The 24,503-nt window shown below is 44.6% G+C and overlaps 1 protein-coding gene across 1 annotated transcript in view; it reads right to left on the bottom strand.

Annotated features, from left to right (window-relative positions):
- The window catches only part of LOC146830549 (solute carrier family 60 member 1-like), a 305,632-nt gene that overhangs the window by 62,342 nt on the left and 218,787 nt on the right, over positions 1-24,503 (bottom strand). Inside the window, exon 8 of the mRNA XM_085604769.1 lies at positions 6,294-6,467. Within this exon, the coding sequence (XP_085460895.1) occupies positions 6,294-6,467 (174 nt within the window). The remainder of the gene's footprint in view (positions 1-6,293; positions 6,468-24,503) is intronic.

Below are 24,503 nucleotides of genomic sequence, written 5' to 3'. Positions count from 1 at the left end.
AACTCCTGCTAATATTATTGTCATTTCCCTGTGGAACACTGTTAAGGCATTGGCAGGCCCAAATGACATTCTTTAAAATTGAAATGCCCTTTCCGGTGTAACAAATGCAATAAAATGCCTTATAACATCATCAAATTCAATCTTATGGCATGCACTAGAAAGATCGATTGCAGAAAAAACAGTAGCATGACTCACTGACGATAATTCCTGTAACCTGGGTAAGGGAGAAGTATCTCTCCAAATGGCCATATTTAAACACATAAAGTCCATGCATATCCTTAATTTACCATCTGAACTTCCAATTGATTTGATAATATTCTTTTCACACAAATCATTTAACATTTCCTTAAGTTTGCATCTATAGTTCACAGGCACAGTACATAACTTCTGTCTTACAAGGCTAATGTTTTCACAAAGAATAATTTTATGTTTTAAGCTTTACAGCATACCCAAGGATTTACTAAATACCACAGGAAAAAAATGTTTAAGTGTCTCATACTCAAGACAGCTGTCATTCAACATTTGCATCATATAAACTGGTGGTTCAACATTTGGATCCAACTCACCAATATGGGGACAACCTAAAATCTACTCACACTTCTCCACAACATATAATTGCCCATAACATTTTCTATTGTCAAATTCAATTTGTACTCATGCAAAACCCACCATAGGACTGTTGTGCCCCATATAACTTCTGCGACTTAAATCTGATCTGTATAATTCTCTTCCTGTTCACAACCTTTCGAACATACTTCTGTTCATAATCATGTTCTGTGCAAATGAGTCTGCATTCACCAGGCAACCGTCAATCTCTAGTTTGCACGTAGGCAATCTTAGAGGCATCTTCTCCCCCGTTCAATATCATCCTGTACACTTAATACCACTCAATGTACACTTCCAACCTCCCCATCATCATTTCCCGATAAATAGTTTAAATTTTCCTCACACCTTTACAAACTTTACTGGTGTGCCTTCTTCTTGCATGTGCTACAAATTTTTCCTACAGCAGAACACAATTTGGAATTGGCCAAATGTTCACTCGATCCACATCTATAGCACAATTTAGTACCAGCTTTTTGTGTTTCATTTTTACCACTTCTCCCTGCCTTTCTTCGTTGTTGTAATCGCACTAACAGTCCAGCATTAACATTAATATTTTCCTTCCGCACACTTTGAATACATTTTTCAGACACCTCAATACTCCTTGCTACATCCAAAGCTGCTTTTAGGCTCAACTCGCCAGAAGACCACAATTTTTCCTCTATCTTCTTGGATTTCGTTTTCATTAACACCTGATCTCTCAACACCTGGTCGCATGACATGTGTTCAAAATTACACGTAACTGCTAACCCTCCTAATGCTAACAAATTAATCAATAGATTATTCGTCTTGAAAATTTGAATACGTTTATTTTCCTACCATATCGCTCATGTAATTGTTTTGGGGTAATTTGATACACATCAGCATCACCAGGATTCTCTAGTAGTGACACATTTTGTAATTCAATTCAACCAATGACTCCCAGTCTATGCTTCAACAGGGATAAACATCTCTCTGGCGTACATGTTTCCTCTTCTAAAACCTCCAGGTAAGCTTCTAATAAGTTAAGGCATAACTCCCACTGTATCGGAGGGTCCCTTAGTTTTGAGAAGAAAAATGATGGAGGTTGAATAGTAGCCATAGTTGTGTACCAAAAGTGTGCACTAACACAAATCTGCACTGAAATGTTACAGAAGGTGTGCAAAACACTGTAGATATTCACAATCCTCACTTTAATACACCCAAAATAAAAGGCATGCAAATCGCAGATGAACTAACAATCCACACCTAAATATAACTGGTATAGTGCAAATAACTTGAATACCCTGTGCGCACAATACACTGCAGTCATGTGGAGCAAACAGATACGTCCAATTGAATGATCTCGCTTAAAGCTGACAATCCGCACCAACCTCTTACAGGTGTGCGAATCACCTGGATAAAATTTACCTCAGTACAAATAAATTCTCTCAAGATATGGTGTGCAAATCACCGTAGATCTGTTAAGTAATCTGCCCACATCTTGCAGTGGTATGTGTACCAGAACTGTACTTATAATACGGATTGCGAATCAACATAGATCCGCCATACTTGCAGCCCAAACCAAAAACGTTGCTCCCACATTGCGTGACGATGCCACCATGTGTCTCGTAGAACGTAATCCCAAGGATATCGCTCTACAGACTCAGCGCACGCAGGAAACTTGTGAGGATAGATGCTTCAGACTTGGTGTGCGTTGGAGACTCGTGCATCGACACCACCACTGCACGCGACTTTTGTAAACGAAGTAAGGCCCTTGTAGGTATCCAGTCCACTAGAGTAGATTATATAGATAGGTTTATTCAGTTACAAGTAGGATGGTAGGTATTGCCCCACCGGGTGCAGCATCCTGCTGCTCAGCCCCACTCATTCCAACTGACCACTCATACAAACCATGCACTCATGAACATTCTGTTACATCACATTCATATAGGCTAATCAACAAGGAACTAACAGATAACAAAATACAACAGCGACTATAACATATGATGCGGATCGGTTCAGGACTATGAAACTGAAAATCCTCAAAAAAGGTACCATCCCCCACTTGCCACACAATGCACCGATCCAATAATCACAGCAGAAGTGAGAGTCACATTGGTTATGGTCACGCTGGACAGCACAACCACTGCCTCACACTGGGCGCTGCTCAATTTCGGTAATATACTTCTCGCTTATGCCCATCTGTGTTAATAAAGTACACTACTCTCAGTAAAGTTGCAGGAGTACTTTATGAAGAGTCACGTCACTGGGAGATCTGTATTTCAGATCATAATGCCCTCGCACACCTGTTAGGGTGTCATGCTTCATCATAGGGCGCTCCTCGTCTGACCAGCGCTGCAATGTCTGACGGGCCTGGTGGCTTCTTTGGCGGAGTTCTTCAGATCTGAGAGCGCCGTATGTGGTGGGTGCATGTGGGCTACAAATGGTGATTAGTGATGTGTGCAAGGTGGCTTAAAATAGGCACCGGACCCCGGAACAATTTAATTCAAGATGGGTCCAGGAATTGCATAGACACTGTCAATTTTGGGATATTTTCATGTTGCAGTCTCTTTTCCATCGTTTGTCTCCCTTCCCTCATTCTAGGTGGAGACGCCTTACTGGTTCCTTATTCGGGATCAGCTACATTTCAATCGGACATCCTCAATTTAAGGGAAGTTCACCTGGTCCCATTTTTGGGGACCTTACTGTTTTTGTTTATAAAGGTCCTGATGAAGTGCCACCCGATGTTTGGGCTTCTATGGCATGAAACATGTTGACCGCGCACACATAAAGCTACCCTGGTACCTTAGGACCCCCTGGTAGTGCCACTGTGTTTACTTAGTCCTGGACCCATCTTGAATTAAATTGTTCCGGGGTCCGGTGCCTATTTTAAGCCACCTTGCACACATCAGTAGTCAGCATTTTTAGCCCACATGCACCCACCACATGGCGCCCTCAGATCTGAAGAACTCCGCCAAAGAAGCCACCAGGCCCGTCAGACATTGCAGCGCTGGTCAGACGAGGAGCGCCCTATGATGAAGCATGACACCCTAACAGGTGTGCGAGGGCATTATGATCTGAAATACAGAACTCCTAGTGAAGTGATTCCTGGCCAGATAGCAACCTCAAGTGCATCGGCTCCATTGAGGAACGATCTCCTTTCCGTGATTTACATGAGCACTCAGAGAAGCACAGGAGTAGGACCTCTTATAATAATTAGCTCTTCTGTCCTCCTTCTGATTTAACACACTTTCTTAAGATACATGGAAAGTGACTAGGCGCTTATGCCACCCCACCATCTCAGCTGCCAAATGGTGAACTATAATCACTTATTCTCTCACACAGTTATGTTATGTTATATTGATTTGTAGAGCGCACTTATCACCAGAGAGGGTATGCAGGCACTTGAACAGGTGTGTAGGTTTGTGGTCCCCAAGGTGCTTATAGGAAGAGTCTAGTCTTCAGCTTTTTTGTGGAACTCAAGAAGTAAGGATGAGGCTCTGATGTGTCGAGATTGGCCTTTCCATGTCTTGGGTGCAATGTAGGAGAATGAGCGATCTCCAGTTTTGTTTGAAGGCTTGCAAACTTTATGCAAAAGGGAGCTACAGCACAACTAAACCACCATGAGTTTTGAAAACCACTAAAGACTACTGTTTTCTGTGGATTGTTGCACTGAGTGTGTACCGTTGAGCAGTACACAACATGCTAAGTGTTGCACTGAGTGTGTACCGTTAAGCAGCACACAACCTGCTAAGTGCAGGTCTTCTGTACTCATAATTCATGTGCTTCAGTGTTCCTTCTCACTGAGATTGGGTTGCGATAAGTTCCACTGGCACTTTTATGTCAATTGTTCTACTAAATTCTCAAGCTCTGTTTCAGTGGTTGTGCCTACATTAAGCACCTGCATCAGTATTGAAGTATGTTCTGCCGAGGGTAGCTATTGAACATACAACCCGTGTAATCCTACGAGTCCACAATCACCGCTTTATTAAATACTTTGCATGGATCAACATTCATTTTTAACATAGCTTTTTCCACGACATGCACATCTGAAATGTTAAATCTTGAGATTCACACCACTAGGAAAAGGCATGAAACTGATAGATCACACATTTTTGTTCATTTTTTAAGCTACAAGTTATAAAAACAGTTTATCAATTCGCTGAGACTGAGTTCAATGTTAATTAATTGCTTTTATCCGTTTAGTAAAATTATTGGGATTTATTGACTAACACATATGAAAACTGCTACTACTCAATAGCGATAGCGATTTTAACGAGTTATATGAAAGTTACTATAGGTTGGTTAATGTTATAAACGATTTTTGCCTTGTAACTGGCTATCTGGAAAAAGATGCTTAAACAAGCATTAAAATCTTTCATTTTCCTAGATTATCTGTGTGTAAATAAGACATATGAATGTCTGCCTTGGATTTGCCTTTGTTCCTTTTATAGAATGCATTTATGATAAACACTTGCATGCTGTTATGGATTTTCCAAGAAACTGCATGCTTTGTGGTGTTGATGCAGTGGGAGCAACTAATAATGCTAAGGAGGCTTGATATAAAGATCCTTATGTTGATGTCTTGCGCAGCTGTCAGTCATTCAGAGGGTCGTGGTGAGGTGGCTCTGGGATCTTTGGTGAAAAAGGGCATGAATTGATGGGTGAACAACCTTTACAACGCAACTATTACAACGCACTACACTTACAACAAAATTTTTACAACGCAACATCCACTACAACGCATTCCATTACATCGCATGACACTACAACGCATGTTTAAAAACTACCTTTACAACGCATTCCATTACATCGCATACTACCTTTACAACGCATACCATTACAACGCAATCCAACACTTACCCTACTGTTGCACCCCCTGGAGTTGGAATAGTAATTTTTACCCCTATACTATCCAATACTTACCTTAAATGCAATTTAATATTATGCGTTGTAATGGTATGCGTTGTAAAGGTAGCATGCGATGTAATGGAATGCGTTGTAAAGGTAGTTTTTAAACATGCGTTGTAGTGTCATGCTATGTAATGGAATGCGTTGTAGTGGATGTTGCGTTGTAAAAAATGCGTTGTAAGTGCATGCGTTGTAAAAGTGTGCGTTGTAACGACATACATCCGAATTGACGTCCATTGAACCCAGAGATGCTCTCTGACACAGGAGGTGTCTGAGATCCTCTGAACAGATCTGCCAGTTACCAAGACTCTCTTTCACTAAGCTAGGTCTTTCTTTTCAAGTGTGCTTTTGGGTGCAAACATAAGACATTCATAATATTGACTAGACCCTTCACACTAATCTCCTCACATCAAACAAGAGAAATGCCTCACAAAGGGTGGAACACTTCATAACTGAAGCCTTTATAGAAAACTTTGTAAAAGAAGTAACACACTCACTCCATTGCTCACTCCCTCGCTCACCTCTCACCCAAGTGCAGGAAGCTCAAAGCAATAAATGAACAAAAATAAAATACATGATGTAAGATGCTTTGGCAGTATTCTAATTACAAGAGCTGCTCAGCGATTTCATGCGGATGTCTTAATTGAGGCCCTGCCATGTTGAAAGCCATTGCCAGAAGTGGACCGACTGTCAAGAAATGTGTTGGTGTCTGTGAGGAGACAGACTGCTTGTCCTGCCTAGCAGGGATTCTCCAAATCCCCCCCTTGTCTGTTCACCTGTGACCACAGGATAGAAGATCTGACCTTGGCCAGCCTTACCAGGTTTATGAAGACCATGATGCCAGGGCGCAGCACGCAAGAGGCTGGGATGGAGACCAGCCGCCCCAGGGTGATGAACCCCCAGAAGAGGCTGGGTAGGTAGCCCGCCGTCTTGTGCTCGATGGACAAGGGCTCCTGCACAGCATAGCTGTAGACGAAGCCCGAGTACTCTCCCTGCAAGAAGAATGCAGACACTGTTTATTCAGACTACAACAGGCAGCCATGAGTGGGAAGGGCAACAAGGATTATAACATCAATAACAAAGAAAATGTCAACATTAAGAGTGATAAAGGCAAAACTGTGCAATTAATATTGTTTTTTTCCCTTGTAATATCCTTTTAACGTACCCTGGAGATAATATTTCTTTCAAAGTGTATTGCTTAAAGGTAAATAGGGCATCTTCAACCAGCCCTTCCTATAAGGAAACAGCACTTTGCACTCTGGAACTAGTAGGACTGTAATTATATTGTCCAAGTTAGGAAAACAAATCCAAAAATGCAAAGAGCTGCTGCAATATCCATTTCACTGCCCTACTGAGCATATTCAGAATGTCTGTAGGACACCCTTAGAATGCACACATATGTCAAAGGCAGCCAAGGCCCCCCTTGTGTCTCGCACTTTTTTTTTTTTTTTAAACAAACTCCACTTGGCCCTGGGTATCTGGAGAAGGAATATGACAGTGGCAGATTATTTTGGTCACCGGCAAATTCCCTAATGAAATAGCCATTTCTTGGCCGTCTCATTAATATGATTGTGACGTCACCAGTGATGGCACACATATTCGATGGGCTTGGAAGGGATTACCTAGTCCCTTAAAGGTCCATCCAAGGATCGAACTGTAGGGCAGGGTTATGGGAGGGGCTATGGGCAACTATCCCTACCCTCAGCTCTCCCACGCCCTGCCCACCAACTTCAGCCACTTTTTAGGTCTCGCCTGAGCCAGCGCATGTGCTGCGCTAGCGAGACATTTAGGAGTGGAGTTTTAAAAGTCCGTCCACAGCTTTGTGTGGCATACAGTGTGCAGTTACGTGCACAGGCACGAGCAGAGGCGCCATCTGGCTTTCCTCTCGCTCGGCCAAGTGCGCGCGCCTTGCTTCAATGCCCCTTCACCTCCCCCACCACAGAGCGCGTCTCGCAGCTTGTTTTTTATTTACTTTTAGCGCGAGGCGCCCGCGCTTGTTACTAATGGCGAGGCACTAAAGAGCTTTGTGGATAGGTAACATCATTAGCATACTACTCACAGGACTACATATATCATTAGAGACTTTGTCATGCACAAAGAGATACGGACGGTTGTCAAGCTGGCACAAGCTTTGTAAGCCATCTGCCATGCAATCTATTCCATACAGTTGTCCTAAACTGTCGCGAGGTGTCTCATGCGATGTATCCGGAAGGAGCTCTACAATCTGTCACGCAGGGGCGATGATGCTGCTTCTGCGGGCATCTGAACTGGTCATGGAGAGCTTACAATGTGTCCACCAACTAACAAGGTGAGGGAATCCACGTGAATTAATGGCCAAAGCTGCTGACGTTTGAACTGGGGGAACACGCTCGAGCCCCACCGCCAGCAGAGCATCCTGTGAGTATGGGCAAATCACTTAATAACTTCCTGTTTATAAACGAAATCATTTTAACCTTGTGCAATGCAATCTGATTCTCAAGTAAAGCACTTTAATTGCCTCGAGACAAGTTTGTGTGATATAAAACTGCACATTCAGTGATACCCACACCTCAGGCTATTTTCAATGACGTAGAAAGCCGGGATAGACAATCTTAATGGAAGTAACCAAGGGCTCAACAACTCAATTTTACCTTATGTTACAGTATATGTTACAACGTGAGTTCACGCTAGCTTGCTATCTAGGACTTCCTGCATTTTACATATTTTTTCAATTTCTTACATCACCAGTTTTCATCTAGAACATTCTTTAATGTTTCTCAGTTGGGCACATGGAGCAGGAAGTGTGACATGCTGCAGTTTCCTCTGCTTGCTGATGAGAGCTTTGTGGATAGGTAACATCATTAGCATGCTACTCACGGGGCTACATATATCATTAGAGACTTTGTCGTGCACACAGAGGTACGGACGGTTGTCAAGCTGGCATAAGCTTTGTAAGCCATCTGCCATGCAATCTATTCCATGCAGTTGTCTTAAACTGTCGCGCGGTGTCTCATGCGATGTGTCCAGAAGGAGCTCCACAATCTGTCACGCAGGGGCGAAGACGCTGCTTCTGCGGGCATCTGAACTGGTCATGGAGAGCTTACAATGTGTTCACCAACTAACAAGGTGAGGGAATCCACGTGAATTAATGGCCAAAGCTGCTGACGTTAGAACTGGGGGAACACGCTCGAGCCCCGCCGCCAGCAGAGCATCCTGTGATTCTGGGCACATCACTTAATAACTTCCTGTTTATAAACGAAATCATTTTGACCTTGTGCAATGCAATCTGATTCTCAAGTAAAGCACTTTAATTGCCTCAAGACAAGTTCGCGTGATATAAAACTGCACATTCAGTGATACCCACACCTCAGGCTATTTTCAATGACGTAGAAAGCCGGGCTAGACAATCTTAACGGAAGTAACCAAGGGCTCAACAACTCAATACTACCTTATGTTACAGTATGTGTTACAACGTGAGTTCACGCTTGCTTGCTATCTAGGACTTCCTGCATTTTATATATTTTTTCAATTTCTTACATTACCAGTTTTCATCTAGAACATTATTTAATGTTTCTCAGTTGGGCACATGGAGCAGGAAGTGTTACATGCTGCAGTTTCCTCTGTTTGCTGATGACGGTGTCATTTCCTGTCATTCATTGGTGTGCTCTTCCCGCCACACCTAGGGAGTTCGAAATGAACCTTGGCCCAATTTACTGCGGAGTGAAGCACTTCCAACTCTTTTATGTTTGTCTAATATCCCCAACTGTACTTCGCACATATATTCTCAGTCACCTTTCTTTGTTCAAAAGTTACAGTTATTTTTGTCATGATTATTAGTGGGTGATCCAGGCCTTTCTGGAACAAAAGTGATATTGCAAGCAAACCTTTCCTGTGTAAGACCAGTTGACACAATCAAGGTTATCCTAAAGTAGTCTGAGGGCAACCCGCGGCAAGATTAACAAGCATTGAAAATGCAATAGGTCTCGCCATTGATTAAGTTAAAGCCATTTGCTTTGCTAATGGTATTGTATAGCAAAGCAAATGGCTTTAACTTAATGAAAGGCGAGGCCTATTGCATTTTTAATGCTTGTTTCTGTTTGTGAGAGGGAGGGTGTTGGGAGAGAAGGCAAGAGAAGAAGCTCCGCCTCTTTTACCCTCTCACCTACCCCACCACCTTATCAACACAAGAAAAAAATGAGGAGGTGGAGATTGAAAGGGGAGGGATTGAGATTGTTCCTAGTCTTGCCTCTTCCAATCCCCTCTTCCTGATTCAGTTTCAGACAACTCTTTTGTCTCCCAATGCTTCTCTGTTTGAGAGAAATATTGGGAAAGTAAGAGGTTGTGAGCCTGTGCACGAGCAAAGATAGAAATACTAATTAAAGTTGTTTTAGCCTCAGAAAAATATGTAAACGGCGCTTGACTCCTTGCTGGGGTGCAGACACACACAAACGTCTGTGCCCCAGCAAGGAACTCAAACGTTGTTTGGATTTTGTTGTTATCCTCGGAAAAATGCAAATAGTGTGCCTGCCATCTTGTTGAGACAGAGAACCATACTTCTGGGATAGAGGACTTCCTGCCCCTAGGGGAACCTTCTAATCCCAGATATTTGTAAATGCTAGACACCTACAGGAGTCCTGGTTGGTATAGCTTGGGAAGATGTCACCATTTTTACTTATCAGAATATCCCACAAACATTGGCTAAACAACAGAATTTCCTCACATTTCTGTGATGGAAGCTTCTGGAATGTGCGACGAAACGCAAAACGCCCATCACTTAGTGTTCCAAAATGTTTAACAATAAAAGCAATACCGAACGTTTGGGAGGGCTAATTGTAACTAAAAGGAACAGGCCAAATATGAGATTGTGTGAATTCAATACAGTGTCAACGTGGTCTTCTAATGGTCACAATTGTTGCTTATTCCTGTCCTGTGCAGTATGCCCACTGACATAAGAGTGGTACCATTTTTTATCAAGAGTAAATGTGGAGCATTGGAGGTTAGGAAATGTTGCCATTTGCCCGGAACATTCTGTTACAGAAAAGGGAAGAAATTGAGATTTTTACCCATACTTTGACATTTGCAGTTGATCCCAGGTAATAAAATGTGTCGGGATTCATGCAAGCCACCTCACCATGGATTCCCCTGCGCCTCTAGGTGTCAGCAATGCCTGTGGTTAAATACTACAGACATCCTCAGTGGAATGGACCCCTATCAAAGATATTGCCTCATGTCTAGTGTATGGATCCCTGCCCAAAACTATGGGAAATGCGCCCATGCCTGCCCGATAACCCACCACTTAGAAGAACTAGCAGAATATTTGGTCATTCACTACAGAATCCCCAACCTGCGATGAAGCTGTACTTTGTAACTTGTATCCTCCTGTATAGCTTTATAACGCCAGGGATCATATGAAAGTGTTTTCTCGTGTCGAAGCACTCGCAAATTAACCAACAACGTTTCCTGTTACTGTCACAAAACTAAATACACATTGATGTGGGCTTCTCTTCTTCCTTTATTTTCATTTGAATCTCCAAACTTCTTTTATTCATAACATTCTTCCACTCCCAACGCGTTTCGTCGATAGGGAATAACCCATGCGACTTCCTCAGGGCTGGAAGCAATAAATAATATACATTGGAGTATAGAAACTCACTTGTTTCATGTCCAATAGCCCACATTATTTCATGTGCAAAGGAAAAACATGCTATGTGACTTCACACTATTAATATAATCACATATTTGTATATAATTAATATATTAAGGACTTCGACCCATCAATTGAATATTCACTCCAAAAGATCATCCACCATTGTAACAGTGAACACTAAGCACTTTCGTGATGGCACCATTCTCCCAACAGTGAACCACACCAAATATTCATGCCTCTAAATAAAACCAATTGGTACCTTAATCTTGTGTAACTGTCTCCTAAATTCCAAAAAAGTACAAAAACACCTAGTCAAACACACTGCGGAATACATGAGGCAAGGATGGCGAGGATAAACACCAAATTTTCTTAATAATATCACATACCTTAATGCACTTTGAAAGCAATATTGTCCTTATCTCCTTCCTAATGGTCTTTTTGTTATCCACAAATACCTAAAATGCAAATTATACTCTAAATGACACTGCACTACAAGATATTATGTCAGTCAGGCCACATGTCTCAAAACGACTGAAATATAGTCTCACCTGCTTTCATTGAACACTGTTTGTGACCATTAGCGCAATTGTTATAGCAGTATTCGTCAAATATGTAATCCAAGTCTCTGAAGTACGGAGACCTATGAATAATGATAAACACCAGATTCTTAGTTAGAATCCTAACATTACTACATGGCATCCCCCAATGATCTTATATAAATCTCTCCTCTTACTTACTTTTTGCACTGACAACGTCCCCGGATAAGGAACACTCTTCGCGTCTACTCGCGTCGCGTTTCCTACCCCTGTTTATCCATACCAGCAACATAAACGAGGTGACTACTCCGTAGTTTGAAGAGCGCCATTTTGGATAGGTTTCAATAGTACCGAGGGAGACCAGAAACGCATTTTTCGGGCGCCATTTAGGAATGGTTTCGATCATATAATTGAAACCAAATCAGGCCTATCTTTTAATTCGGATATATAAAGTGATCCACGTAAATATTCGTGGCCATTACTATTTTTAGTTTTACCCCGCCATACCTACTATTTAAGTTCCTAAATTCACCATAAACGCATACCATGTTATGGTCTAAATAGTAATGCCTTTCTTAACAAGGCAACCTTAATACATTTCCGCAGTAAATCGTTTCTGTTGTTATAGCAACAAGTAAATTAAATGTGGTGTTTCTAAACACCAAGTGAAACCAGCCAAATTACTCCTGACTATCACACATTAAGTGACAACTCCACATTCTTCACTAGTTAAATAAAGCTTAAGCATCTTTCTTCTTTAGTTCCTGTTTTACAAATTACTAATACAGTATAACATGGACATATGTACCTATGCAGAAATCACTAGGAACTGCATGACACATACAGCTAGAAAATAACTACCAACTAGAGGAAACATCGCAACTCCAACAAACCAACACTAAATCTGCTTATCATTCTTTCTTTTTCACATACTGACCCCTCCATTAATCTCTCATTCCCCTAGGAAATACTGTAACTCACAGTCATAATTAAGACCATCCTCCACGGCCCTCAAGCGCATGATCCATCTTGCCTCATGCCTCCGCAGTGCGAGTTCTCTATTCCCTCCACGCGCTTCCCTCTTAACATGCTCAATGCCACAAAATTGAAATGATTTATGTAAACCTTGCGAAGTACAGTTTTGTATATGTTCAGCAATTGGATATCTTTGATCATTGTTCTTTACAGCTCTCCAATGTTCAGCAATCCTGTCTTTAAGAGCCCTTATTGTGCTTCCCACATATATTTGCTTACACATACAATTAATTACATATACAACAAATTTAGTACTGCAATTAATATTAGTCACAATATCATATACTTGTTTACCATTATACTGAAATTGTTTAGTTTTGTCTTTCGCATGTTTACACATCCCACAGTGGCCACATTTAAAAAAACCCTTACTCATTTGGGTAAGCCATTGTTCCTTCTCAGCCTCTCTCGGGTAGCTTGGACTCAAAATTGTACCCAATGTTCTCCCTCTTCTGTATGTAATTTGTGGTTTGTCTGACAGAAATTCCCGTAGGGTCCTATCCGCCTTCAGGATATGCCAGTGCTTGTGCATACTCCTATAGAGAATTGAATTTATAGGATTAAAATCCGTTATCATCCTAATCAAATTAGACTTGTCTGTAGTTTTTTTGGGGTTTAAGGTGGATGCGCGTTTTATCTTGAGAGCCCTCTGTGTCGCCACCTCAAGGTCTCTTTTATCATAGCCCCTTTGGGTGAACCTCCTTTCCATGTCCTTTATACATTCCCTGAATTGGTTGTCCTCACTACAGTTACGCCGCGCCCGTAACATTTCTCCATAGGGAATTGCCCTAATCTGATGTTTGGGATGCGCACTGCCCGCATGTAAAATAGCGTTGCAGGACGTAGGCTTACGATACATCCTACTACAGATTTTATCATTGTCTATAAACAGTTCCACATCTAAAAATACCAAATTAGTCGAACTAACACAAGAAGTAAATTTGATATTCATAGTATTGCTATTCAGGTAGTCAATAAATCCTCTTAGTTTTTCTTCTGTTCCTGTCCATATTAAAAGACAGTCATCTATATATCGTCCCCAATATAAGATGTCATCATTCCAATGAATACCCGCTGGGCCCATATCACTGATTCTTCCATCCAGCCCATGAATAGATTCGCGAAAGCAGGCGAAAATCTTGAACCCATAGCCACTCCCTGGGTTTGCCTAAACCATTCCCCATTGAATAGAAAATAATTATTTGACAATATAAGATCCGTCATTGTTAATAACATTTGAGTATGTCCCCATTGGCTAGCTGGTTTTTTCATCAGGAAGTATTCAATAGCTTTCAGACCTAGATCATTGGGTATACTAGTATACAGTGATACAACATCCAACAACACTAGTTTCATTCCTGATTCCCAAGTAATATCACTCAATATGTTTAAAATATGCTTCGTGTCCCTAATATATGATGGCAGATTCACTACCATCGGCTGTAGGAACACGTCGACATACTGTGAAATTCGTTCTGTTGGACCACCTATCCCTGCCACAATGGGCCTCCCTGGTGGAAAAGGGAGGTCCTTATGAATCTTTGGCAAAGTATATAGACAGGGATAACGTGGACGATTCACTTTTAAATACAGCAATTCATCTTCATCCAAAAGGCCTTGATAATGCCAATCCTGTAACAATCCATTAATTTTAGTGATCAGAGAGAACATGGGATTGTATGAGACTTTTTGGTAGTTATCCACTTTATCTAATTGGGAGTAAACTTCATGATCATAATCCGTTTTGTTCATTATAACAATGTTACCCCCTTTATCCGCCTTTCTGATAATTATCATAGGGTCTTCTACTAGTATCTTAAGTGCTTGACGTTCACTTGTCGTCAAGTTCTCACCCCGATGTCTAAAAGAATGACCCAATTTATGTACACCGTTCTCAAGATCATTAGAAACCAAGGTATCAAAAATTTCAACATTGTTCCCACTAGTAAGGTTTGGGGACCACCTAGACTTCTCTTTCAAACCACTCGTCAAAGATAAATCTGGTCTTACATCCAAATCCTCCAAAACTTTCCCAATAGTAACCGGATCATCTTCCAATTCGGTTATAGAGAGTAGAGTCACTGTGTCTTGTATATCTCTTATCGTTAATGTATTAGACACTGGATCACAAATCTGCGAAATACAATCTTTATTAGGCATAGGGTTCAAAGCAAAGTGTTTCTTCAGTTTTAGTTTCCTAATGAACCGAAATAAGTCTATCTTTGTGTCACAAATGTCTCCTTTATAAAAAGGACAATAACTCAAACCTTTTTTCAATAAAGTAATCATCTCATTTGTCAGTATTCGATCCGATAAATTAATGACCTCTACCTCTCCAGTTCCTGAACTGCTCAATCCTTCTTGTTCCAAGAGCGTGTCTTCATTCCTACTTTGTCCCCCTCCCTTCCTCCTTCCTTTACCTCTCCTTGTTTTCTTGTATTGTCTACTCTTTTGACTTGCTCCCTGTTCCCTCTCTTGATACGATTCACCTCCTGTAGAAAGGAGGAGTTTCCCAAAGGGCCCTCTTGTCTCTCTATACCACTAGATCCACCCTCCACATCACTACCACTTGTTGGTATTGTGCTTAGTGATGTGTTACTTGAACTAGTGGAAGGCATCTCTGCTGATTTTTTATTCTTGTCTATTACAATCAAATGATCATATTTTTTGGAGAATGTAAAAACCCTCCCATTCTTGTAATCAACTTCGTCCCTTTTAAGCTTACGTGCTTTCCTTTGTTTCACATCATTTTGATGATTTACTAGAACCTCCTTTAGAATTTCATAGTTTTTTGCTGCTACTTCCGGCTTATTAAGAGATGCGATCTCCTCCTCTAATTGAGCAATTTCTAGCTGTAGACTTTTCACTTTCCTTTCAGAATTTTCAATTAGGATTTCCATTAATTTAACAGAGCTGGATGTTAGCTCTTTCTCCCATATACCCAAAAGATCCTCGTCCAAATCATCATAGGTTGGGATGATTTGGGAACGGAGACCCCTTGGGATCCTATTCAATTTCAAGTACTGTTTGAGTGTGGTGCCATCCCACCATTTTGACATCTCCGAACGTTTCAATCTTTCTAATCTCATGAATTTACTTCTTAATCCTTCATTTTTAGGTTGATTTGTTACTCTTATAGCTTCTATTACCGTGTTTCCTTTGCACAAATTGTCAAACAGTTCTGCAGCCAGTCTGTCTCTGTCAAGATTATCACTCATCATAACAATTTAAAGTGTTTGCGGTGCAGCTACCCTTAATTGGTACAGAAACAAAAGAATGGGTGTCAAGGGAAAGAACGCGCAACCAGCAAAATTTCACACCATTAGTAATATTGATCCACAATTATCCTAGTGCGGTGCTTTCAACTTGAGGATAGGCACCCTAATCCTCAAAACAACAATCAAAGATTGATTCACGTATTTTCTCGTGTCGAAGCACTCGCAAATTAACCAACAACGTTTCCTGTTACTGTCACAAAACTAAATACACATTGATGTGGGCTTCTCTTCTTCCTTTATTTTCATTTGAATCTCCAAACTTCCTTTATTCATAACATTCTTCCACTCCCAACGCGTTTCGTCGATAGGGAATAACCCATGCGACTTCCTCAGGGCTGGAAGCAATAAATAATATACATTGGAGTATAGAAACTCACTTGTTTCATGTCCAATAGCCCACATTATTTCATGTGCAAAGGAAAAACATGCTATGTGACTTCACACTATTAATATAATCACATATTTGTATATAATTAATATATTAAGGACTTCGACCCATCAATTGAATATTCACTCCAAAAGATCATCCACCATTGTAACAGTGAACACTAAGCACTTTTGTGATGGCACCATTCTCCCAACAGTGAACCACACCAAATATTCATGCCTCTAAATAAAACCAATTGGTACCTTAATCTTGTGTAACTGTCTCCTAAATTCCAAAAAAGTACAAAAACACCTAGTCAAACACACTGCGGAATACATGAGGCAAGGATGGCGAGGATAAACACCAAATTTTCTTAATAATATCACATACCTTAATGCACTTTGAAAGCAATATTGTCCTTATCTCCTTCCTAATGGTCTTTTTGTTATCCACAAATACCTAAAATGCAAATTATACTCTAAATGACACTGCACTACAAGATATTATGTCAGTCAGGCCACATGTCTCAAAACGACTGAAATATAGTCTCACCTGCTTTCATTGAACACTGTTCGTGACCATTAGCGCAATTGTTATAGCAGTATTCGTCAAATATGTAATCCAAGTCTCTGAAGTACGGAGACCTATGAATAATGATAAACACCAGATTCTTAGTTAGAATCCTAACATTACTACATGGCATCCCCCAATGATCTTATATAAATCTCTCCTCTTACTTACTTTTTGCACTGACAACGTCCCCGGATAAGGAACACTCTTCGCGTCTACTCGCGTCGCGTTTCCTACCCCTGTTTATCCATACCAGCAACATAAACGAGGTGACTACTCCGTAGTTTGAAGAGCGCCATTTTGGATAGGTTTCAATAGTACCGAGGGAGACCAGAAACGCATTTTCCGGCGCCATTTAGGAATGGTTTCGATCATATAATTGAAACCAAATCAGGCCTATCTTTTAATTCGGATATATAAAGTGATCCACGTAAATATTCGTGGCCATTACTATTTTTAGTTTTACCCCGCCATACCTACTATTTAAGTTCCTAAATTCACCATAAACGCATACCATGTTATGGTCTAAATAGTAATGCCTTTCTTAACAAGGCAACCTTAATACATTTCCGCAGTAAATCGTTTCTGTTGTTATAGCAACAAGTAAATTAAATGTGGTGTTTCTAAACACCAAGTGAAACCAGCCAAATTACTCCTGACTATCACACATTAAGTGACAACTCCACATTCTTCACTAGTTAAATAAAGCTTAAGCATCTTTCTTCTTTAGTTCCTGTTTTACAAATTACTAATACAGTATAACATGGACATATGTACCTATGCAGAAATCACTAGGAACTGCATGACACATACAGCTAGAAAATAACTACCAACTCGAGGAAACATCGCAACTCCAACAAACCAACACTAAATCTGCTTATCATTCTTTCTTTTTCACATACTGACCCCTCCATTAATCTCTCATTCCCCTAGGAAATACTGTAACTCACGGTCATAATTAAGACCATCCTCCACGGCCCTCAAGCGCATGATCCATCTTGCCTCATGCCTCCGCAGTGCGAGTTCTCTATTCCCTCTACGCGCTTCCCTCTTAACATGCTCGATACCACAAAATTGAAATGATTTATGTAAACCTTGCGAAGTACAGTTTTGTATATGTTCAGCAATTGGATATCTTTGATCATTGTTCTTTACAGCTCTCCAATGTTCAGCAATCCTGTCTTTAAGAGCCCTTATTGTGCTTCCCACATATATTTGCTTACACATACAATTAATTACATATACAACAAATTTAGTACTGCAATTAATATTAGTCACAATATCATATACTTGTTTACCATTATACTGAAATTGTTTAGTTTTGTCTTTCGCATGTTTACACATCCCACAGTGGCCACATTTAAAAAAACCCTTACTCATTTGGGTAAGCCATTGTTCCTTCTCAGCCTCTCTCGGGTAGCTTGGACTCAAAATTGTACCCAATGTTCTCCCTCTTCTGTATGTAATTTGTGGTTTGTCTGACAGAAATTCCCGTAGGGTCCTATCCGCCTTCAGGATATGCCAGTGCTTGTGCATACTCCTATAGAGAATTGAACGTATAGGATTAAAATCCGTTATCATCCTAATCAAATTAGACTTGTCTGTAGTTTTTTTGGGGTTTAAGGTGGATGCGCGTTTTATCTTGAGAGCCCTCTGTGTCGCCACCTCAAGGTCTCTTTTATCATAGCCCCTTTGGGTGAACCTCCTTTCCATGTCCTTTATACATTCCCTGAATTGGTTGTCCTCACTACAGTTACGCCGCGCCCGTAACATTTCTCCATAGGGAATTGCCCTAATCTGATGTTTGGGATGCGCACTGCCCGCATGTAAAATAGCGTTGCAGGACGTAGGCTTACGATACATCCTACTACAGATTTTATCATTGTCTATAAACAGTTCCACATCTAAAAATACCAAATTAGTCGAACTAACACAAGAAGTAAATTTGATATTCATAGTATTGCTATTCAGGTAGTCAATAAATCCTCTTAGTTTTTCTTCTGTTCCTGTCTATATTAAAAGACAGTCATCTATATATCGTCCCCAATATAAGATGTCATCATTCCAATGAATACCCGCTGGGCCCCATATCACTGATTCTTCCATCCAGCCCATGAATAGATTCGCGAAAGCAGGCGAAAATCTTGAACCCATAGCCACTCCCTGGCTTTGCCTAAACCATTCCCCATTGAATAGAAAATAATTATTTGACAATATAAGATCCGTCATTGTTTTTTTTTTTTTTTTTTGTTTTTTTTGAAACCGTTTATTACATTTTAAAAAGGTTACAAGTATGGGCCTACAACCATCCGGCCGGCCGCTAGAGTGGCAGAAGCATATGACATACCTACAGTAATAGTCTCTTGGCGGTGCAGATTGGTAAATCAGGAGATATCAATAGCGCAGGCCACATAACTCCAAGCCCACAATACGGTTTCCTTTTTTCAAAACCGAACAACACAAAAAACCACACCCGCAAGGCAACCCGCCATCCAAAGTGACGGCACGTGCTCCTTAAGTGGGGGATCCCAACCAGCAGCCAAACTCTGAAGAGGGGAATGGGAATAGATCAGGGACTGGGGAACCACATGCCCACGGCTGAGGGAGGGGGTCGGCTAGGGGGACGGAGCTGGTGAGGCAGCCGGTAGCAGTGGCGGCTCACAAATACCCCCGCGATAGGCGTTCCAGGGGCCCCAGATTTTCACCCACGCCCCAGGCTTACCCCTCGCCACATACACTACCTTTTCACGAAACATACACCAATCCATATGTTCTTTCCAGGCCAACACCGCCGGGGGCCTCTGGGATCCCCACAATTGAGCAATGTCACGCTTAGCTATCATGTATCCCAGAGTCACCCACCGCGTCTGCGGGACCGAATAGTCATTTGGTTCCCACACATTCAGCAAACATCTCCTCGCTTCAGGCAACAGCGCGACACGCGTCACCACACGCAGGACCTCATGCACACCACGCCAGAATCGCTCCACCTTTGGGCACTCCCTGAGAATATGCATGAAAGTTGCCAAGGCACCACAGCCACGCTTACACAATCCGTCACCAGCAAAGCCCATACGTAGAAGCCTTGGCCCCGTCACGTAAACCCGGTGGAGGATCTTAAGCTGGACGAAGCGAAGGCGAGCCGGGATGGCCACCTCCTTCGGAGAGGCCACCGCGGAAATCCAGTCCTCGTCGTCCAGTTCCAGCCCGTCGGCAACCCAGGCCTCGCGGAGACTAGTCAGCAGGCACGATCTGTCGTTGATCAGTTTTTTATATATAAGGGAGATCGTGCTGTCTGGGACATGGCCATCCAGCACTCTGTCCTCCAGGGGGGAAGACTCCGGAATGGACGCGACATCAGGGAAGACGGAGCCCAGCGCGTGGCGGACTTGTAAGTACCGAAAGTACTCACTGCCTTGCAGCTGAAATTCCGTCTGCAGCGTCTCAAAAGTTTTGAATCCCCCCCTCGTCCAGAGATCTCCCACTGTGCTGATTCCGATCGTGTCCCACTTCTCGAAGCCCTTCGATGTCCACAGGGAGCCCAACCTCTCAGACGCATATAGCGGTGACGCCCGGGTCAAACGGTCCTTCCACCCCATAGCTGCATTAGCCGCGTGCCAGACACGCACCATGACACGCGTCGGTCCCGTCAGACGGGAGTCGGGCGCGCCAGAGTAGAGCGCTCGATTGTAATCGCCACCGGGCAGGAGCATCTTGTCCATTTCAAATGCCGGGTTCAGGGCGGGCCCGTAAAGGCCATGATTAATCGCAGCTAGCTGGGAGGCCCAGTAATACCGTTTAATGTCCGGGAGGGCAACCCCCCCATCGTACCACGGGAGCGTCAATTTAGCCAGAGCAATACGCGGCCTCCCGTCCCAGAACAGGCGCCGCTGCAGGCTCTCCACCTCACGGAAGTAGCGCGCCGGAACCAAGTCCATAGTGTTCTGGAGCGCGTACAGAAAGCGTGGCAAGGACATCATCTTAAACAAGGCCGCTCGGCCAAGCGGCGAAAGCGGAAGACGCCGCCAACGCGCAACGTCCTCCCTCAAGCGCTGGAGGGGGGGTAGCAAGTTCCGCTCGTAGCGGGCCTCCGGGTCTAGAGTAATATATATACCCAGGTACCGGAACCCCTGGGAGGCAATCTGGATCGGGCAGTCCCGTGGTAGGGCCGGAGCCTCCCCGGAAAGCACATATACGCAGGATTTCGCCCAGTTGATGACAAGGCCTGAGTTACGACCGAAGGAGCGCAAAACATCAACCAGGACAATCAGCGAGTTACGCGGGGAGGCGAGATACAAAAGGATATCATCGGCGTAGAGGGACACGCGGTCCTCATGCTCGGGGGTCCAGCGGAGACCACGGATAGAGGGGTGTCACCGCAGCCACTCCGCCAAGGGCTCCAAGGCCAATGCAAACAGGAGCGGCGACAAGGGGCAACCCTGACGCGTGCCCCGCCCCAGCGCGAAGGGGGCCGAGACTCGCCCATTCACCACCACCTGCGCCAATGGGCCCGAGTACAACAATTTGACCCAGCTAATGAATCCCGGTCCAAATCCAAATTTCGCCAGCATCGCCCAGATGTATGGCCATTCAAGCGTGTCAAACGCCATGGTGGCGTCTAAGGACGCCAAGATGGCCGGCTCCCGCACAAACGGGACACGCGCGAGCACCCCGTGCAAGCGTCGCAGATTAAGAGCCGTGTTGCGATGGGGTATAAAGCCAGATTGGTCTTGGTGGACCAAATCGCCCACCACGCCGACCAGCCGGTTGGCCAGCACCTTGGCGAGGATTTTGGGCTCCGCGTTCAAGAGCGAGATAGGCCTATAGGATGTAACCCGCTCACGGGGTCTCCCCTCCTTATGGATCACCACGATTGTGGCCAGACGCTGGTCCGGCGGGAGGGAACCCTGCGAGTGGGCCGCCAGGAACATCGCGCGCAGGTGGGGCGCCAGTACATCCGGTCGCAGCTTGTAAAGCTCGATGGGGATACCATTGGGGCCCATGGCCTTGCCGGATGCGACCGAGCGAATAGCCAGGGCAATTTCGTCCGAGGTGGGAGGAGCGTCCAGCAAATCCCTGTCCTCCACCGTAAGGGAGGGCAGCGCGATGTCCCGAAGCAGGGCATGGGAATCTTCCTCCGAGCAGGGAGAAACCGGGGAGTACACCTCGCGGAAGTAATCCGCGAAGCAGGAGACAATGGCTGCCGGCTCGGTGATACGCACACCATCCATCCCCTCAATCAAAGGAACCACACGACTCGCTCTCTCCCTCTTGTCCAACCACGCAATCAATTTACCAGCCTTATCACCCACATCATACAATCGCCCCTGTTGCTCTCTACTGAGGCCCCTGGCCGCCTCCGTGACGAGGGCCCTATAGGCCGCCTGCTTGAGGTGCAGAACATGCAACTTGGCGTCCGTGACCCCGCTCCCCAGGTCACCCTCTAGTTCCGCAATTTCGGCCTCCACCCGGGTTACCTCCTCCCGCTCGCGCCTCCGGGCATGGGAGATAAAGGAGAGGGCCTCCCCTCTGAGAACTACCTTAAAAGCCTCCCACAGGGAGATGGCCGAAGGGACAGACCCCACATTCTCATCAAAGTATCGCTGTAAGGATTTGATCAAGTCGGCACGAATAGTGGGGTCGCGCAAGTACCAAGCATTGATTGGAGCCACCCTGCCCTCCCCCCTCGGGAAGACATCGAAATGTAACAGTAATGGGGAGTGATCTGAAATGCCCCGCGCCAGATGGCACACCTCTCCCACCCTCCCAGCATAGGCCGCCGGGACAAGGATGTAATCAAGCCGCGAGAGGCTACCATGGGCACCCGAGTGGAAGGTGTATTGCCGCTGTGCGGGATGCTTTAGTCGCCAGCAATCCACCAGGCCCAATGTATCTAAAAGGCCGGACAGCCAAGCCTGTGCCCGGGGGAGGTCCCTAGGGGGATGACGATCCATAGACCCAGAAACTACCGCATTGAAGTCCCCCCCAACCACCAGCAGGCCACCCGGAAGGTCTAGGAGGAGGCGCCCCAGGTCCGCAAATGTAGTAGATTGTAACCCAGGCGGGACGTACACTGATATAAAAACAAACACTCTACCCTCCATTCTACCCACCAGAACAGTGTAGCGTCCCCTCTCATCATGGCGCACCTCATCAATCTCCAACGGGAGCGAGTTCTTGATCATGATACCCACCCCCCGCGAGCCCGAGGTGAAGCCCGAGTGGGCCACCAAACGATAGCCCCGCCGATTCATGGCATGAAAGGAGTTACCTATAAGGTGTGTCTCCTGCAGGAAGATAACATCTGGTGAAATACGTTTCAGGTACTGCAGGACCACACCACGCTTAATCCTGTCCCCCAGGCCGTTAACATTCCATGACAACACAGTCAAATCCCTACCCCCCATCATACGTAGAAGCAATCAGTCGTCCCCCACAGAGCATCTCGAGAGCAACAATACAGTAAAGGGCTTGCCTTGCGGTGCAAACAAACAACACACCCCCCCCACCCCCCCATCCCAACAGAACTCCCCCCTCCCTGCACCCCTGCATGAGCCCAGACAGCCCCCCCAAAGTGCAGTGTGCCTGTCGCCCCATAGATGAAAAACTAACTAGTCCCCCAGAGGAGGAGGGAAGCCCCCAACAGACCCCGCACGACCTCCATATGAGGGGAACATACACGATCAGTAAATGGTAAAGGAATGTTGTCCAGAGCAAGGCCTATTATTCACCCCTCAGTTCTGATCCGGCGGGCCCTCCCCGCCAACCGCACCCCCCCCACCCCCTCGGCCCCGATCTCGAGGCAGAGTGTCCAACCAGTCCCCAGCCGCCTCGGGTCGGTCAAAAAAGTGCGTGCGACCATCCACCTCCACCCTTAGCTTAGCTGGAAAAAGCATTGAGTACTTAAGGTTCAGGTCCCGTAGGCGACGTTTAACTCCGAGAAAACTCAGTCTCTGTTTTTGGACCGCCGGAGTAAAGTCTGGGTAGAAATGCACATCCATGTTATCAAGCTTGACCGGTCCCTGTTGCCTGGAGGTCTGCAGGATAGCGTCTCTGTCCCGAAAGTTAAAAATCCGGGCAATGAGAGGCCGCGGCGGGGCACCGGCCTTAGGTCTGCCCCCAGGGACCCGGTGAGCACGTTCCACCGCAAAAAGCTTACTCAGCCCCCGGGGCTGGAGATGGGTAAGGATCAATTCTTCCACAAAAAGATCTGCCGCCTCCGCCTCTCGTCCCTCCGGCACCCCCACAATGCGAACGTTATTCCTCCGGGCCCGACCCTCGGAATCCTCCAGTCGCCGGTCCATCAGGGCGCTCGCCTGGCCAAGCCGGCGCACCTCCTTTTGGAGGGCCACCACGTCCGTCGTGAGGCTCGTTGTGGTGTGGGCCAGGGAATCGACCCGGTCGTTGGTTTTGGACAAGTCAGCCCTCACAAGGCTAACATCCACAAGGACCGAGTCTATCTTTTGCGCTAGGGTGTCGAAGCGCTGGTCCACCGAGGCCTTCATCTCTGCGATGGCGCCCATGACGTCCCGGAGGGTCAGATCCACCGGTTGAGCAGATGCCTCCGTCGGGCCCGCCGGGGATGTGCGCGATGCCTCCGGAGATCCCTTCTGGAG

The sequence above is a fragment of the Triturus cristatus genome, chromosome 5_1 (genome assembly GCF_964204655.1).
Source record: "Triturus cristatus chromosome 5_1, aTriCri1.1, whole genome shotgun sequence".
Lineage (NCBI taxonomy): Eukaryota > Metazoa > Chordata > Amphibia > Caudata > Salamandridae > Triturus > Triturus cristatus.
The sequence above is the reverse complement of the archived record's forward strand: the minus strand, read 5'-3'. Positions and strand labels throughout refer to the sequence as shown.